Source organism: Taeniopygia guttata, chromosome Z (genome assembly GCF_048771995.1).
Source record: "Taeniopygia guttata chromosome Z, bTaeGut7.mat, whole genome shotgun sequence".
NCBI lineage: Eukaryota > Metazoa > Chordata > Aves > Passeriformes > Estrildidae > Taeniopygia > Taeniopygia guttata.
The window spans coordinates 74,896,119-74,914,631 of record NC_133063.1 but is presented as its reverse complement, the minus strand read 5'-3'; the positions used below and the strand labels follow the sequence as shown (position 1 = coordinate 74,914,631).

The 18,513-nt window shown below is 38.1% G+C and overlaps 1 protein-coding gene across 5 annotated transcripts in view; it reads right to left on the bottom strand.

Moving 5' to 3' along the window:
* ADAMTSL1 (ADAMTS like 1) overlaps positions 1-18,513 on the bottom strand; it is a 391,430-nt gene that overhangs the window by 121,234 nt on the left and 251,683 nt on the right. For all 5 annotated transcript variants that reach the window (XM_030258675.4, XM_030258676.4, XM_072922779.1 and 2 more), the window contains 2 exons: positions 15,800-16,036; positions 695-821 (listed from right to left, as the gene is read on the bottom strand). In XM_030258675.4, coding sequence (XP_030114535.4) covers positions 695-821; positions 15,800-16,036 — 364 coding nt within the window. The remainder of the gene's footprint in view (positions 1-694; positions 822-15,799; positions 16,037-18,513) is intronic.

Genomic DNA, 18,513 nt, shown 5'->3' with positions numbered 1-18,513 from the left:
CCAAAAGTTTTATAATTCCATCTGTGGTGCTATAAACAGATTCAAACAATCTGTTTGGGGTTCAGGATAAAATAATCTGCTCACTGGGGTACATTAGTGCTACTTTATTACTCTCAGTTAAAACTGGATCAGCATGCAGGAAAGGCCATGTTTTTCTGTAGACATCTCTCTCAAGCCTGTGTTGGCTGTTTCTGACACCTTTGGTTCCTCAATCCCCCCTAGAACTGAGCAGCCGTGCTGAGCACACTGGCCCACATGATGCTCACAGGCCTTGGAGAGAGGACTCCTCCAGGTTGGCACCAAACGCCCGCCAGGGCTCCCCTCTGCTACAGAGCAGCACAAACCATTCTGTTCAGAGCAGCGTGCACTAAGTCCTGTGCCTAGCCAGCTAAAACACCCAGAGCGCTGCTGGAAGAGCCACCTCCTCCTGCTGTCTTGCTCTTCACAAGCAGCTGGCTAGCTGAGATGGGGCATATGCTGATGACACCTTTCCACAAGCCTCTGTCCACCTCCACAACCTGACCAACCGTCTGAGCAAAGCTGCTTTAACCCAAGAGGCAAACACCTTTGGAGACAACTAGACTAAGCATGTCTATTCAGGTGCCTAAGAAAGAGTGGGGTGAAATCTAGGCTGCAAAAAACGAAAACTTCACTAAAAGCGGAAGATGGCACTCTACCAGGAGGAACAGCTTACGTTTACTTGCAGAGAGCTGGGACTTATACTGGCCTCGAACCAGCCGGCAGGTGGACCCATCGCCATTGCAGACCCCGCAGTTATCTTCCTTGACAGCACTTCCCAGCTGGTGGTCACAGCCAACAATCTGGCAAGAAAGAAAGATGTGCAGTTCAACATGAGCACTTACCAACTGACTGCTCAATCCATGTCTGCAACTAATTACTCTAATTTTCTCTCTTAGCATCTCTAGAGGGCCATAAGGTACCTTAGCAACGAAAGAGGCTCAGCAATTCTGGCTGGCACTGTGCACTGAAGTCAGGTGAGAGATAAGGGAACAGGTTAGTACTCAGTGGCTTTTGCAGTCCAGAGGAAGAAAAGAGTATTGTTGGAGGTTGTTATTTTAGGGCATTGTGAACATTTTCTGGTCAGAGTCCTATCAGAAATTTCCCTTCTTAGAGTTTAACAAAGAAAAATGCCTGAAACGGATAAAAAGACAGATAGGAAGCAAACAGATAGATAAAATGAAGAGCAGCATGGGTCAATAGCAACATGGCTCTGAAATTTTACCTGCTATGCAGCTGGGGAAGCCATGTGGTTTTAATTATGTTTGACAATAATCCTATTCCACACTGTCAATGCCTGTGTTCAGACATAGCAAAAGATCTGATAAAGAAGGCTGGAATGGTTGCAACAAAAGATTTGAGAGTCATTGCATGAATGTAATTACCTGCTCTGAAATTGGCTTTATTCCCGCATGCAAATTGTTTGGTTAAAAATTTTAAGAGTTGAATAGATAAACTAGGTTTCTCAGTTTGCAAAAACTTTGTTATTCCAAGAAGAATCAAATAGTAATTTATAATTAAGTACATTTAAAATTAATGAATGGACTATTTGTTTAACACAATGCTAATGTAGGCCTTTTGCTTGAACTTTAGGTTCTGCATCCAAGTTATGAATTTTTTACATAATTAATAGAAATCCAAGAAATTAAGGAGTCTTTAAATGTTATAATTACCTTTTTAAGTACTAGAAAATAAAAGGCCTTCTAGCATTCTGGCACTCAGACTAAGCAATGAACAAATATTTGTCTATAACTTCTAATGAGGTTGCGCTAAGGCTCTTAGCCAAACAGAGAGGGTATATATATAAACACAGGGAATTTAAAATAAAGCGTTTTTTCAGCTTTGATTTTTCCCACATTTCTGAATTTTAGTTGAATCTGAGAACTATGTCCTAGAAAATGATGAGAGCAAACAGGGCACTTATCATCAAGCCTCATAAAAGCTGTATGTATAACTTGCCCACTAAAACATTCATAGACTAATATTTCTTATTTGTGCAAATCTGAGTGGGCAGAATTACATATCTCTGCTAGGGTGAGATATACTTCTGGATTTGACATTTGCTCTTCATTTGTCTATGAAAATGCAGGTTTTCATAAACAGTATTTTCTTTTAGCAATTGAATTCCCATTTCTAACATCATTATTTTATTAGCTGCAGAATAACTATTTCCTTGATTATCTGTCATATTGACAATATAATTAATTTTATTTAAATCATTATAGATTCAAGCTTGATGAAAGCAATCATCAAATTTTATTTATTTTACCTACTTTTTCCAGGTAAGAACTGCATCAAGCCTCCTATGCTTACACATTATACTATGATTCCTCTATGAGAATTAATGAAGCCTAAAGAAGCAACAGTCACAAAAATGATATATTTATTTGAAAAGCTAGTGATATCAAGACTGCAAAAGACATTTTAACAAATTAAAAATATCATGACAATTAATGGTTAGAAAAATGAGGCAAACATAAGCATATCTTGACTGTGATTGCTCCATCTACAAAACTTCCAAGCACAGACACTCAAATTGTATCCACAGTACTGTATAAGATTTTAGTTGGTTTTTAGCTTTTTTTTTTTCTGAATAAGAATATTCCTACAGGAGGTGAACAACCTTTGATATACACAGACTGGTATACTTTAACTTCCAGGAAAGTCACTGTGTAAAACATGGTAGAAAGAATAATTTGCGTGATCTGAAAACTGTATGTCAATGCCTACAAATCAGATTTTCCTTCTAGTGCATTGGAGATCACTAGCTCCCACAGTGAGAAGGGTCCTGCCGGGGAGCCCAGATAACAGAAGAAAGGTCAGAATTCCCTTTCATATCTGCTCAAAATTTCAGTTTAGAGTAGTTACACAAATCTTTATGCTTTTGCCTATTTTGAAATAAATATGTGAACTGCTCGGATAGGAAATTGTCTGGATCTTAACTCCAGGTTTGAGGTAACCTATTAAAAAACCCAGAATTTACTGCTTCAAAGCATTTTTAACTTTGTGAATCATCAGCTCACATATTGCTATGGGCTATACCCTGATTAAAGTTAATTTATAAACTGAGAAATTTGGAGCTAGGTCACAACTTGTGGAGCAAACCACCAGGAAAATCTCAGGTGTGAAAGGAAGTTATATTGTGGTTTGTTACTTTTTTCGAGTTGGACAGCCATTACCAATGTATGGCATAAAAATATTTCTTCTGTTGAAACACAGTGTTTCAAATGGAAGTATGAAGAAAGTGGAAGTATGGAAACTTTTGTAATTACTAACATTTCTGTGGCATGCACAAAATGTATATTAACCTTACTGTATTTGGCAGTGTCTCTGATAACTTTATGCAATTGAAAGTTTTGATGAAATTAAATGAATTTCCTATTTGTTCCTAAGGTCTCTGCAGAGAATTTTCTTTACTCTGTTAGATTATCTGTCTAAATAGATATGCAGAGCTCTGGGAGTATGTTTGGAATTTTCATTAAAAAAAACTTACGAGTGATTAACCAATGCCTGAAATAAAAAATATTCCCAAGTTTACTCCTTTTCCTTTTCCTTTTCCTTTTCCTTTTCCTTTTCCTTTTCCTTTTCCTTTTCCTTTTCCTTTTCCTTTTCCTTTTCCTTTTCCTTTTCCTTTTCCTTTTCCTTTTCCTTTTCCTTTTCCTTTCTTTTCTCATTACCTAGGGAAATTCTTCTATCTTTTGAAGGTAATTACACACGCTAGAAAAGGTTGCTAGTGTTTGAAATGGAGTCATTGATGCTTTAAAATGAAAAACACTACTCCAAATCTCTTATATGAGTTTTTAGTAGCTCTTACATGAAAACATTTTGCAAGCTGGCCTTTTATGACAGCAAAAGATCAGACAAGGAAATATAAAGTGCTCCTGAAAAAATACACAGCTCATGAGAACAATATCTTTTGTCTCTGAGCAGAAAAACCAGAAGTTTGGTTGACTTGAGAACATGTAATTTCCATAACATAATTTTCACTGTCCATCAAGGCTGCAGAGAACTCATTGAAAAAGGTTATGGAATGGGTAGAAATACGTCACCACTTGCCAAGAAATCTACTAAGGGTTAACAAGGAACAGGAAGGCAGAATTGTTTCTTTCAAGCATCCACTCATAGCATGAACAAAACACAGAGGGAAGGTTTTAAAATGGCTATAATCAGAGATGTCGAAGACACTAGGAGAGGTCAGCTACCAAGAAAAGTAGACTGGCTTGGTCTGCAGAACTAGAAAAGTCTGCCAAGAGACTGACCTATGAGCATATTCACCTGATGACAGGTGGTTGAGGACCTTGTCATGAAATGTAAAGCCATTGACGGTAAGCATGGTAAGCCAAGGACACAGTAAGGATACTGTACCTCCAATATACAGCTCAGGGTAATGGTTTTGGGGACACAGTTTGAAACAACCTAGTGAAATTTTTGAATCAGAAGTTTAGGGAATATTTCACTCTCTGAAAATCTTTGAAATGTCAACTCCTTGTCTTGGTTTGAAGCTGGATCCAATGTTGAAATTCTGAAGTTTCTGTGGAATAGAAACTTCCCATTCCAATGAATTCTAGTTCTGATCTCAGTATATCCTGGGGGGTTTAGGGAGATGAAGTCTTTTTCAATCCATAAAGGTCTGAGAAGGAAGCCCCCCCTAGAGAGGAAAATGGATGACTACAACAAACTGTGACTGGAAATGTTCTGAAGTAAGCAGCTTTCATACTTAACATTACATGTTAGGTTTCATCCCCTTAAAGCAGGGTAATGAAGCACAGACAATCCACACTGATATCTTTTGAGTTTCAAGTTGCTGAAGTGCGGTCAGAGGCTTGAACTGCACATTGTTACTGCACAAAATGTCAGAAGTAGCTCCATTAAGTTGCCTGACTATCCAAACTCAATTAAAATCAAGAACATGTGAGTTTGATAAATTTTGGATGTAGCTCTTATGTGTTTCTAACGGTGCTTCTATGAAGCTCATGACTATTGTGGTTAAATGCCCTTAAAGCAGTAAAGGCAGACTTTGCAGAGCTCTGAAGGTCTCTCAGTATATGGAAAATGTCAGCCATGTAGCACCAGAGTGAGGAAATCACTGTTGAGTACCAACTGCCTGCCCAGACCTTCTTCACAACCTCTAAAGTGAGCTGATTTTTTATTCTCCTTATGGGTTTAGCGTAGAAAGTCTAGCAACAAAAAGCCAGAATAATAACAGCTAATCCCTAGTTGGCCAAGCTTGTATTGTTTTCTGGCACAATGTACCACAGAGAACTCAGAGGTAAAGATTCCATATTATATTTTAGGCTGGAGTCCCAGACTTCATGCTGAGTTTGACTCTCCCCCTCTTCTCCCCACCCAAGCCCCACCACCGCCCCCCCCCCCCCCCACTTACTGCACTTGACAGCCCATGGGTTGATAAAACAAAAATAAGGATATTCCTGACTCTGAGGCACATTGCAAAATAATTTTTACAGGATGCTGCAAGAAAAGAGATGGCTATCAAGTTAGCAGATCAACTGCTTGCATGTAGTTTAAAGGCATTGGGCTAAAAGTCCAGCAGGAGTTGGAACTAATCATTGAGTGTGTGCATGAGTGTTGTAAGTGCATGTGTTCCCCTTGTGGACTTGAATTCTGGCTCAGTTTAGTGATATTTCCAAAAATAAAACTAGACCAGCAATGACAGGTTCTGCTCCAGCCCTGCTAGTCTGGAAATGCCCTGAAGTAAGAAGTTTTCATAATAATTTCTATTCAGCATTAAGAAATTCTAGGCAGGAAATAATGTAATCAAGCAAGCTTGCAAATCCAGGCAATTATAAATAAATCTGTTTTTCAAAGGGCATGTCTGCAGTTCAAACGCAAGAAGTTCTGAGCGTCTCAGAAAAACAAAGTTGCCCTTCACATAGATACTAATGTGGGGCTCAATGTGGGTCTTGTGTGGATTGTCACTGCTCAGCTGAAAAAGGTTTTGGATTAGAGCCATCATTTCAACTGGGTTCAAAATCCTATTTTACAGAATCAGCATGAAGAGCTGCTCTATTCTTCAAATAAGTGGGGAGAAAACAAGCTTGAGCCTGTACAGCAAACTGGATCTGTATTGGTGTCTGTGAAATGAGGACTTGCAGCTCCTGCTGACGAGGTATCTTCCCTTTAGTGCACCGACGCCTTTGAGATGACATTTTACAGCCCCATTATTTTTCTGGCACAGCCTCATGACATTATACTGTCACAGGCAATCTTGACCAGCACCAGGCATGAGGTACAACTCCCCCAGGTCCCCAGGAATTCTGGTGAAGGTACACCACAATCCAACTATAATCAAAGACCATAAGATGATTTTCACAATGACAAGGCAAGTTGTAATTATGCCAGTAACAGCAGGTCCAGTGGCATGTGCAATCAGTGTACTTGCTTGGTATTCAAGAGAAATATACCTTGCAACTGTTCAGGCAGTATGAAACAAACTTCAGTTACTGATGAGTACCCCAATTGTTAAATACAGCTATTGAAGTGGCTAAGATACACCTTCCAAACACATAAAACATGGCTGGCCAGATTGTAGATTTGTGGCTGCTGGTTGCCTTATCTACCACTAATCCACTATAACCAATCTGCAGATCCTGCTTCGTACCCGTCCCATCATTATCAGGTAGCCAGAGCTCTCTACTATTAATATATTTAAACATAGAGCAAATATAGAACAAATGTATTTAAACAAATAGCCTCACTCAACCAGCACAGCAGACACAACACATTGGGAATCAATGGTCAGCCAAAGCTCTAGAAGCAAACAGTAAACACCCAACAGCAGAAGGAACTAAAGAGAAATTTCTATCTCTTAATTTTCTCTCAGGAAAAAAAGAAATATAAACTTGCTCTGAAGCTACCCTTGATTTAACAAATGGAAATTCAACTAATTTTAAAGCTGCCACTTCTAAATAAGAATTATAGATGCTCTAAAGTCTTGGATGTGGGGAAAGGTAACTTGCTAAACGCAAATTTAATTAGGAGGAATCTTCCAATTAAAAAAAAAAAAGGATTAAATTTTTCAGGTTTAGTAATTTTTAACCAATTTTTAACAGTTTTTAACAATTTTTTTTGTTTGGGCCACTATAGGAGAGTCCACAGATGCAAGAACAAAGCCCTCTGTAGTTGATTCTCTGAAATCCAGGGGCTGCTGCTGTGTAAGAGGCAATATTTAAACAGGACTTACTTCCAAGGCAACAATAGGAAGAAAAGATGCATCTGTGATTATTCATATTCACTTACCATTTCATTAACACTTGGTTTTTGCTGCATTTAGGTTTACATATCCATATTAAGTTGGAGCAAAAATTACTTTTTCCTTTGTGCTTATATGCATGTGTATTTCTTGAAGAAGGAGAAAAAAAACCCTTTGTTTTTTTAGTTAGTGCTCTTTAGCAGATCATTAGTGAAATACTTGCTTTTCTCCAGAAGAGTCACACCTATTGTCTAGATATCTTAACAATACCAGGGGTAAGATTTGTTAGTTTTGGAAGAATATTAAAACACTACATCAGAAAGTGATTGCAATGGACATTCTAAGACAAAATTCATCAAGGCAGCTCTCCCTCAGCTTCCTGGTAGCAATGTCTCTGAGAAATCAAGAGTAAATTCTGCCTGCTGGACCTATTCTTTTCTCCTAGAACATGAAACACTAATTGTAAAAGCATTTAGTTGACCCTTGTGACACATTACATTTGACTGAGATTCTTTCTAACTTTGGTGACTTCATAACATGCTTGAAATTGCTATTCAGAGCTCTCTTCTTTTGGGCTGTACAGGCTTCTTTTGTTGGCAGGAGTCGGTCCTCTGTTGGCTGGATCAATGGGATCCAGCTGCTGAGCTCTGTTCTACCAGCGCCAGCAAAGATTTTCTGGTGCTCTGGCAGTCACATAATCTGTGTCATCAAGGAACAGATATCTTCCACAGTTCAAATACTTGGGAGAGGCTACATGTCCCCAGACTACTGCTGAAACAACTTAGCTAGTCTATATACTCCATCCTGCTGCTCAGTGTGTGAGAGGAGTGCATGCAGGTCCTAGAAGACATTTAGGATGACAGAGGAAATTACCTCAAATGCCTGCAAAACACCTGTCCTGGGTCTTCACAGATGAGGGGTTAACATGGGGCAGGATAGAATCCTGGTGCTCTCATTCCCCAGAACTGGAGCTGACTTGAAAGGATGGCATGTGAAGAAATCAGATCCCAAGCTAAGGAATGACTAGGAGCAGCCATGGGCCCAGCAACATATTCCTGCGCTATGTCCCAAGTGTATCCCATATGGACAGTCAGGGCCCAAGGCAGGTTTGTAAGCCTTCGAGAGACTGCTGAGGTAACCACATAATCTTATTTTTACCTGTCTCATGCTGGTTTACTGTGCCAATGAGTAACATTTCCATACAACAAACTCCAAACATGTGACACTGCTATCCTGATTAGCTCTGTATTTTTGGGCTGAACTGCAAACAGGAGAGGGTGTGTGCAGCAGCATTTTGTACATTGAAGAGAGAAGGAGAAACTATCATGAAGTCATTATATACAGGACATACAGCAGAGTCACCTATTTAAAGTAGAGCAGATTTTCCCAGTCTAGACACACGCGCACGCACACACGCACACACATGCAGAGCCATTTAAGCATTGGTGTGTCTAGAACCACAAAATAGAACCATGGACTAGTTTGGGTTATAGGGGACATCTAAAGGTCATCTTGGTCAACCTCTCAGCCATGGGCTGAACATAGACCTCCAAGATCACCAAGTCTGACTTCTGACCAGCTACAGGTAACTAATTAGCTAAACGTAACTAAGCTTGTTAGCTGACTTGTTAGCTGAATTCCAGCACAGCCAAATAAACTCTTAGGAATCAATAAATCAGATTTTTTTTAGAGCTACCTTCATTATTATGTGGAAGTAGATCTTTAAAGAGAAATTTAATACTCTGTAAATAATAAACATTAATATAGGCATTTCTGGGATGCAGATATCCTTAAAAAATAAGCTGTAAAATTAAGAGCATATAAAGGAGAAAGTTGTCCAGTTTTGTGAGAAGAAAAAAAAGTCTGTTTTTGGTTCTAAACAACTGTTTTGTAATAACAAATTTAGTTAACAGCATTCTTAAAAATCCCCAGTTTTATAATCATTGGACCTGATCCTACAATTACAGCTATAATATGATTCATTGTGTTATTCTATCATATAGATGAAATAATTTTATGGTCTTTATAAAAAAAACCCCACCAATAACAGTAATAGTAATAATAATAATAATAATAATGAAAACACTCATACAATTAGAATTAGGCTTGATTTATCAACAGAAGAATAACTTTTCAAGTTTTATGTAGAAAGTAGAAAGCAAAAGTAGTACTCTTTTATCTTGCTTCTTCAGAGAAATTTAAGGAATCAATAGGTTTTACACTTCTATAGGTACAAGAAGTCAATTTGTGTATCACTCTTCCCAAACACATTTCTCATCAATTGGTTGGACTAGTATGACTGTTTTTGACTTTTCAGCCAAATGGTGCTGTTAATTGTAGCATCATTATTTTTTTTTTCCAGAATTTTCTGCTAAATTTACTCTGTCTTTCATGGATCATGGATACACTTTCCCCCCATTGACTGGAAGCCTAACACTGTTTCATTCTTTTAGCAGATAGTTTAGTTATGGACATTTTCAATGTCTAACCTTTCAAGATGAAAATGGTGCAGCTGTCATGATATTTCACAGAGAAGAACTGATGCTGTCCTGAGCTATGGCTGAAATGTTTAAAGCTATCCCACAAATCATACACTTCACGGAAGCTTAGATGACGTGTTCCTCTGGGATCCCTGGACTGGAGAGACTGAAAGGATAGCAGGAGGGTCACTCTGGCTGTGTAAGTAAAAGAGACTGCCCAGACTGAAAACATCTTCTCCTCATTATGACTTCAGGGAAGCAATACTCATTTACATGAGCTGAGGATTTGGCTATGATATTGATGGGACATGCTTTTGGGAAACTACACAACAACTTACTATTTTGTCCACATATTTTATGAAAACTATAAAAATTCCACCTGATCTGGTGTTATATACAGATTCTGACATCCATACTGGAGATAGAAGCAGCCTTGAATGATCCTTGATCATCCATTCGAGGAAGCAAAGACTTTCTTGTTCTAGCCAGAGTTACGAAAAATAACATTTTCAGAATTCACACAAGCAGAAGGCAAAAATTATGTTGAGAGAAAACGTATGAGGACTATGATAATAGGAAGAGGTGAAAGGGATGAGGAAAACAGAAAAAACTGAAAAATTAAAATAGAATGCTTCTCTTGCATCAGAAAGATTAAGAGATTGTGACAGGGAAACCCAATAACACAAAGGAGATTTTATCTACATTACTAAAGGGGAGGCAAGGAAGGAAGGAAGGAAGGAAGGAAGGAAGGACCTATGTTGTTTCCTTTTCAGAGAGATTAAACACAAGGTGTGAGTGCATGAAACAGTGTGTACAAATCAGTATTCAAACACACATGCTCAGTGCTGCCAATTTCCTGGGTTTTTTTTCTGTGATAATGTGCAGTGTGATGATAAGGAATAAGCTTGATTTCAAATAAAAGGAGGAGCAGGCTGTTCCTGAAGGATTGCCCCCTGTGAGAAGTGATGAACAAAGCAATTTGTGAAGAGCTGCAGCTTCCAAGATAGACTTATGCTAAAGAAGTTCATGGAGAACTGTCTCCCCTGAGAAGGGATCCCACACTGGAGGAGGGGAATGATTTCTCTCCCTGAGCAGTGGCAGGAGCAATGTGTGATGAACTGATTGTAACCTCTGCTCCCCATCTCCCTTTATTGCTTACAGGGAGGAGGAAGAGGAAAGGAGGGAGAGGTAAGTAGGAAGATTTTTTTGAGATTTGTTTTACTTCTCTTTATCCTCCTCTGATTTTTCATTGGCAATAAATTCAGCTCATTTTCCAAGTCTGTTTTGCCCTTGATAGTAATCAGTGAGCAAACTCTTCCATTCCTTATCTCAACCCATGGGCCTTCAGTTAAAATTTCTCTCCCCATATGGCTGTAGAGAGCAGCTTTGGTGGGTACCTGGCATCCAGCCAGGATCAACCCACCATTCTCCAACTTTTCAGCTTCAACTGTTGTATGCAGAAATTGCTTATACTCTCAAAACCATAAAAAAGGATTTGAAGTACAGGAATTTATTTTGCAATCAGGGAAAATTAAACAAGAAACTGGAAGTCTTAAATGTGTTGTCCTCAGCATACCCATTAATTCTATCTATAAGGACATTTCATAATGTGGAACTTCAAATCACTATTTTCTTAAAGACTATTCTATTGACTTCAGCATTGAGGTTGAAGCAAGTTGTAATACAGCAGTGGGACATATTATAAGTCAAGGTAAACTCAAAATGCGACCCAGAGATCTGAGAAATAATTTGTATTTCTTTAAAAAGAGGAGAAAGAACACCCAAATTACGCAGATATTTATAGAGGAAGAGATTTAAAATGTTTAGGAGGAACAAGAAGATCAGGAAGAACTAGAACATATAACATTCTGAGGTTTTTTGTTTGAAAAATGCTGATTTTTGGTCTGTGTCACTATGCATTTAAGAGTAAAACTACAGAGAGAGAAAAAATTAATATACAATATTTATTAAAAATAAAATAATATCAGTTATTAATTCTTATTAATTGCTTAGGTATTTCACACAAAGAACACAGGCAAGTTATACATCTCTTAATGGGGAAAATGCATTTATATAATATGGAAAGATATATGCTTACAATATGGAGAGAGGCAAAATGCTTGCAGCTTGCATGATTTCTGAACTACCACAGTCATGGGTACTGGCCTATGCCTTGAAGTATATCTGAATCAGCTACTGAATACCTTCTCCAAAACTCTATCTCAGTAAATAAAATCAAAAATATTTTTAAGAATCACTAACCATACTCCTGGAATCAAAGATTCAGGGATACAGCTTGTTCTATACACAAATTTGGCTTTGCTTGCCCTGAATAGAATCAGATGTCTCTTCTGACTTTAACTACTAAGTGGCCAGCAGGCAAAACAAAGGTTTCACCTCAAAATCTCATAATTAAAAGGCTCATAAATATGCAACTAAGGTACTGGTAGTCTTAAACCTCCAAACTATATGAAAAATAAAGGATAAATATGAGAGAGGGATCTAAAATTTCCAAATACTGCATGTATTTACAATTTCATTATTGTCAATGGGAGTGAAATCCATCACCTTTAAAGCAGGAGTGAGTACTGAGGCACACAGAAGCAATACAACTAATCTTTACTTTCAGTAATCCAAAGAACAGTTGGTGATCACACAATAGGCTATGGGCTGACCCAAGTCTTGCATACAAGGAAATATATTTCTATGGTTGGTTAAGAAAATCAATACTGTTGTTTGACCTACTGGGAAAAATACGTCTATGTAAGCATATACTGATCTTAACATCACTTTTACTAATTCAGGACTCTTGCACGCAATTAAATAAAGATATGTTTTACGTATAAAATTGTATCTCAAGAATATCTTGTTGGTTGCCATTAACATTTGGATCAATGCAAGCCGACAGGAGGGTAAACTTAAAGTTGCTTTCGGTAGTTTTGCTCTGAGCAATCCAGAAAACATATCTCTTCGCCTTCAACATAGTGCAATTGTTGCAAAGGACCTGTTATTATGGAATCATAGAATATGTTGAGTTGGAAAGAACCCATGTGAATCATCTGGTGCAACAGCTGTCCATGTGCAGGACACTCCAAGTATCAGAACTTGTGGCTGAGAGCACTGTACAAATACTTCTCAAAGTCAAACAGGCTGGTACTGTGACCACTTTCCTGGGGAGCCTGTTACAGTGCCCAACCAACCTCTGGGTGAAGAATCTCTTTCCTTATATCCAATTTAAACCTTCTTCTACTCAACTTCATGACATTTCTCAAAGTCCTTTCACTGGCCATGTGAGTGAAGAGATGAGTACTTCCTTTCCCCCTCATGAGGATGTAGAAGGCCACATAGACATTTCCTCTAAGTCTCCTCCATGCTGAGCAGAAAAATTGACCTGAGCCACTCCTCATACATCTTCCTCTCAAGGCCCTTCACCATCTTTGTGACCCTTTGGACACTCTAACAGTTTAATGTCTTTCTTATATTGTGACACCCAAACCAGCCCCCAGCACTCGAGGTGAGGCTGCCCCAGCTCAGAGCAGAGCAGGACAATCCCCTCCCTTGCCTGGCTGGTGAAGCTGTGCCTGATGCCCCCCAGGACAGGGTTGGCCCTCCTGGTTGCCAGGGCACTGCTGACCCATGTTCAGGTTGCCATGGACCAGAACCCCCAGGTCCCTTTCTGCCGGGCTGCTCTGCAGCATCTCATTCTCCAATCTGCATATAAAACCATTCTGCCCTGTACCCAGTGCAGAATCTGGCTCTTGCTGTTGTTAAACTACATGAGAGTCCTACTTCACTTTAATCTTCAGGACCTTATATGGAATATACACTTTAGGAGACTTCAATTTTTGCAGTTGTGACAAATGATATGTATATTATTATAATTGTCTGCTACACTGCCCCAAATCCTGCTGTTCCAGAGACATCTCATGAAAATGTTGCTTTTCTCCCAGGATCATTATGAACTCTCACAAACTACTGAGGCCCATGATTATTATGTTTACAGTCTGTCAGCCACTTTAGGTAAGTGGTAAACTGCAGCTCCTATTGCAAATGAATACAAATAATTTCTGAGTCACAGTTTGTCTTCTCTGAAGTTTACATGTGTTCCCTCTAATTACAGAAATAGGTTTGTTCACACAAATGTTACAGAGAAAGAATGCCCCACTGGTTCTTCTATAACACAACGGTTTTCCGATCTTTTAAAATAACCTTCATAGAAGCAACGGAAGAACCTTGTTTTTAAAGGAAGCTCACCATTTATTATGGCAAATTCCATACTCTTCACCATTCTGGACAACTTATGTAGGACAAGCTATTGCTGTGATAGATGGTAAAGCAATTTCTCTCCTATAGCATATAGTTGGGACAAATCTAATTATGGATTTTTTAATGCAGTACCTCTGCTGTCACAAAGGTATGACAAGGTTAACAGGGATACACTGAGACAATAATAGTTTGAGTTGCTTTAAATTTAACATGCCGATTTTTCAATGTGAGGAATACAGCATGAGCATTTATAGTTAGATTTTTTTGGTCATCCTCAAAAATGCAGTAGTTGTAGATATACGGCAAATTTGTTGAAGAAACTGAATGCTGAGGAACATGGGAACTATAAAGTCATTTATGCATTTAAAATTATTCTACCATTTTAGGGTATATAAGAAAAGAGTTAGTTTAACTAAAATTACTCAGGGACACTAGTGCTAATATATTATATCTATTCTAAAGCCACAGAAAAATAACATCAGTGTTTATAGTTTTAGCAGCACAGTTACCTTCAGACTTCCAAGTAAGAATGTAATGAGAATGCAAATGAATTTGTTTTAGATATTTAGGAACTCCGTTTCTAAGAGAAAGTTATTTTGAGAAAAAGTATGCTTCATATTTGGATTAAGCCAGAATTCAGCCTGCTCATAAATCCTAGGCAACTATATGCAAAGAACTTTGAATCTTTTTCCCATCTAGATTTTTGTGCTTTACTGCTTCAAGTTTTTAAAAGATTTGAAAACAGAAAACAAGACTAAAAATAGTCTGTCTCATTAAGCAATCTAGAATTTTGGGATGCATGCCCTTGGGTTAGGTCAAGAGGTCTAGATGATTGCCTTCTTCAAATCATAAATGAGATTAACCCAGAAGCTATCTACCCTATTTCATTTACTTCAGGATTGCTTTTTCTAGCTCAGAACAGAAAGTCAAAGAGAAAAAAGGTAGGGAGGAAAGCAGGTCACTGTGCAATGAAACATGAATCTACACCCAACTTTTTTTTTTTCTACAAACTGTTTTTGAGACTTAGGTATGCTCAGAACCTAACAGATGGTAAAGAAGTCCTTCCCTTCATCAGCCAGTAGCCTACATGTAGTTTAGAAGAATAAAGTCTTATGTAGATAGAGTAAGTAATTTAACAGGAGCAATGGTGCAGCGTAAGTGCATAAATAAAAGCACAAATGTAATAAAAATCCAAATTAGGATGCAAGTAAATTGGTTAATGACCAAGAAATCTCCACACACTGTGAAGTGAAGGGTCAAAAAGTCCCCATTTATCGTGGGTAACAAATAAGGAATGCTGAGGTCCAAGGCGATGTAGCAGCTTGCTTTGTCCTACAGAAAGAATGGCAGTTTTTTCACTTTAGTATCTCATCTACTGCCATGCAGGATTCCGATTTATAGGGAGCAGTAATCCTCAAAGATAATGTAATTTGATAGACCTTGAAGACTTTGATGTATCTAAATTAAAAGCTACAACATTATTTTATACTTGGTGCTTCAAATCAGATATGCTACTGCAGCTAACTGTAGAGAGCACTTCAAAAACATATAATAAAATCCTTCAAAAAAAAAAACCCCAAGGGAGCAGCATAAAGTGAGAAAATAATATTTCAGATTATACATGTCTCCATCCACCCCCATTGCCCCCCCCCCAAAAAAAAAAAAAAACAGTAAAAGAAATTAATTTAAGTCAATGGAAACAGATTATTAAAATAAAGACCCTAAAATTACACAAGTATGGAGGAGGAGAGGGAGTGAGCATGTGAGAGAGATCTGAGGAGGGGAGTCATGAGGAGAGGGGCTGAGGCAAGGCTTCTTTCCTTACTTGGCACAAGCCACTGATGCACATGTCCAGGGATTCAGTGTAGCACCGTGTCCCATCCAGAACTTTTGGTGCCAGCTCCACAACCAGAGCCGTTCCTCTGGCCTGGCACTTCAGAGAGCATGGGTTGTCAGGATCATTAGAGATGGGAAGCCACTCATACAACTGTCCCTGGTACTTGACGTCGTTGTGAGCAGAGCACTGCTGGGCACGAAAATCACCTGCTTCTGGTGGGCAGTCCTGCAGAAAAGAAGGAGGAGAGGATCAGCAGGCTTATTCAGGACTGCCAGCTGCTGTAACGTGCAGCTGGCAGTGTTCCACAGCTGCCAGGTGGAGACAGTTTCTGTTTAGACAAAAAAGAGTGATTGAAAATAGCTACAGCTACATATATTTCAACAGATGATTATACCTTTCTTTCTTCTTTCCATGAAAGTATTGAAAGAACACCAAGACCATATGTAAATGGGAAATAAGAAACGCACTTAAAACTGTCTTAACCGCAGCCTTGTGGTTTAGCAAAAGAGGGTTACCATGCCCTTGCTGGATCTCATTCTACTTGTGCACATATGTGCAGAAACGTGTGCACAGCCACTCTGTTTCAAACAAGTTTTACCCTTTGCTTTAGAGAGAAAAAAGAACTATGTGACTTGTTTCTTTATTTAAGCTCTTGCCACTAGCTATTTTTTTTTTTTTCCTCAGTGACATAAATCAGTTGCTGCGGCACAGTGAATGAGAAGCATTTGATACATATTTGCATTTCTTTAAGCTAAGATTTCATAGCTCACATAATTAGGAACTTCCAACTGAGAAGACCTTAAAAAAACCCCATTTTTTACTTCTTCAGGAGATTTATGAGACATATAAATCTAACCCTGAACTCAGCCTACCGATGAAAAAAAACAAAGACCACTCATACTAGAAGACCCATACCAAAGACCCATGCATAAAGTATATTGTTGACAAAAATTTCAGGCTTTTCTTACCCACAGATACTTTCTTGCTGCCACTTAGCACTGAAGAACATTAGATAAGTTCCCAAGAGAGCAAGAAGATCTTTAAAATCATGAGTCTTCAGGCAAAATAAACATGAGTTCTTTTTATTTCCTTTCCAGTATTTGATCCTTGAAGAATAATATTTCAAGTCTTCTTTTGCAAGCAACCACAAAGGCTAGGGATTCACTAGGGTTTTCTTACAAGTAACTAGAATTTCTTGCATAATTACAGGAATATAGAAGCTAAGCTTTACAAAAAACATTAAACAGCATAAGAACGGAGACAAAAAAAAAAAAAAGCACAAACGTTGGCAATATGACTGCCTCAGATTATTAAGATTGTGGAGTCCTCCACCTTAAGGACCCCTCTCCATAAGGAGATCTACTCCTGGATGATATCTAGTAAAATACCAGATGAAATGAACAGTTGTTCCCCCTCTGCTTGAGGACTATAACATTTTTTAAACCCTAAGTCATAGACAATCCTACATGTTGATTGTAGGCTTGGTAGGAAAAGTGTTTTATGTACACACAATAACACAAGTAGACAATATATTTATAGGATATTTGTATTCTCTGTTTTCCCTCAAATAACTTCTTCCTATTAGACAATCATTACTGACAACCTTATTCACAGACTTCTTATGCTCCTAGTCAGGAAAGTCGTATTGCTGTTAAGGGATAATAGCTCTTAGATTTAAATAATCACCTATGTTTCTCATATCTTTTCTTACCCCTTCATTTACTAACAGTTTTCTGCAATTTTTGAAAGGACATACTATTACAGCTTTGGTTATAAAAGACATGGAGGCTACATATCACTTTGTGACATTAATGGATCATTTTTTATTATTAAAATCTAAAATAAAATCTGTGTTAAAGATCAAGCTTTCAAATCTTCTCTCAAAGGAACATGGCACAGTTTTGGCTATGGATTTGTAATTTGCCATTTGTAATCCCTTGGTTTAAACCCAGGTTAGCCATTTTGGCCTCTCAATCACTGTGGAATGTGATTATGGCTATTTTATCTGAATGTTGAATAATCTTAGCTCACAGCATTCCAAACCTTTCTTGTTGTGAACTACACACACACAAGCTGTGGCCTTAGCCACAGATTGTAATCTAATTTTCTTTGTACCATGTGAGCAAATTTTCAATTAATTCACTTTGTGTTTGAGTCTGATGCACCCCAAAAGTAAAGGGTCAAACTCCAGTCAAAAGTTCTATGATCTAAGTAGAAGGCAAGAGTTACAAAATGTTCAGTGGAGTAAGGCATAAAAGAAAAAAGGATGTGGGTTAAATTTAGCTCTAGAAAAAATATGTGTCAAAGAGCAATAACCCAGAGCTCATTTTTCCTTTTTGAAAGTGGAGGTTGAAAGTCCAAGCCTGTAACTGGTATTTTACTGCTGGAGAACTCAGTTTTTCTATCAATATATTACAGAATATTAAAAAAAAAAAAGCTGCAAATATTTCAGTTTGACTTTAAAATATAAAGAAAAACTGAGGGCAATCAGGCTCTTTTTATGATCTGGGCAAACTTTTGATACAAGACAAAGTTTGAACACTGAAGTAAGAAGAAAAATATGTGGGGAATTAATTATTCCTCTGCAGCTCTGTAATTAGGGAAAAAGTGGTCTTTATGTTCTGCTCTTATACAAAGGATGAACAATAAGACAGCTACAGCTTGACCCAAGATCTGGTTTAGTTCTATTTTCGAACAAGAAA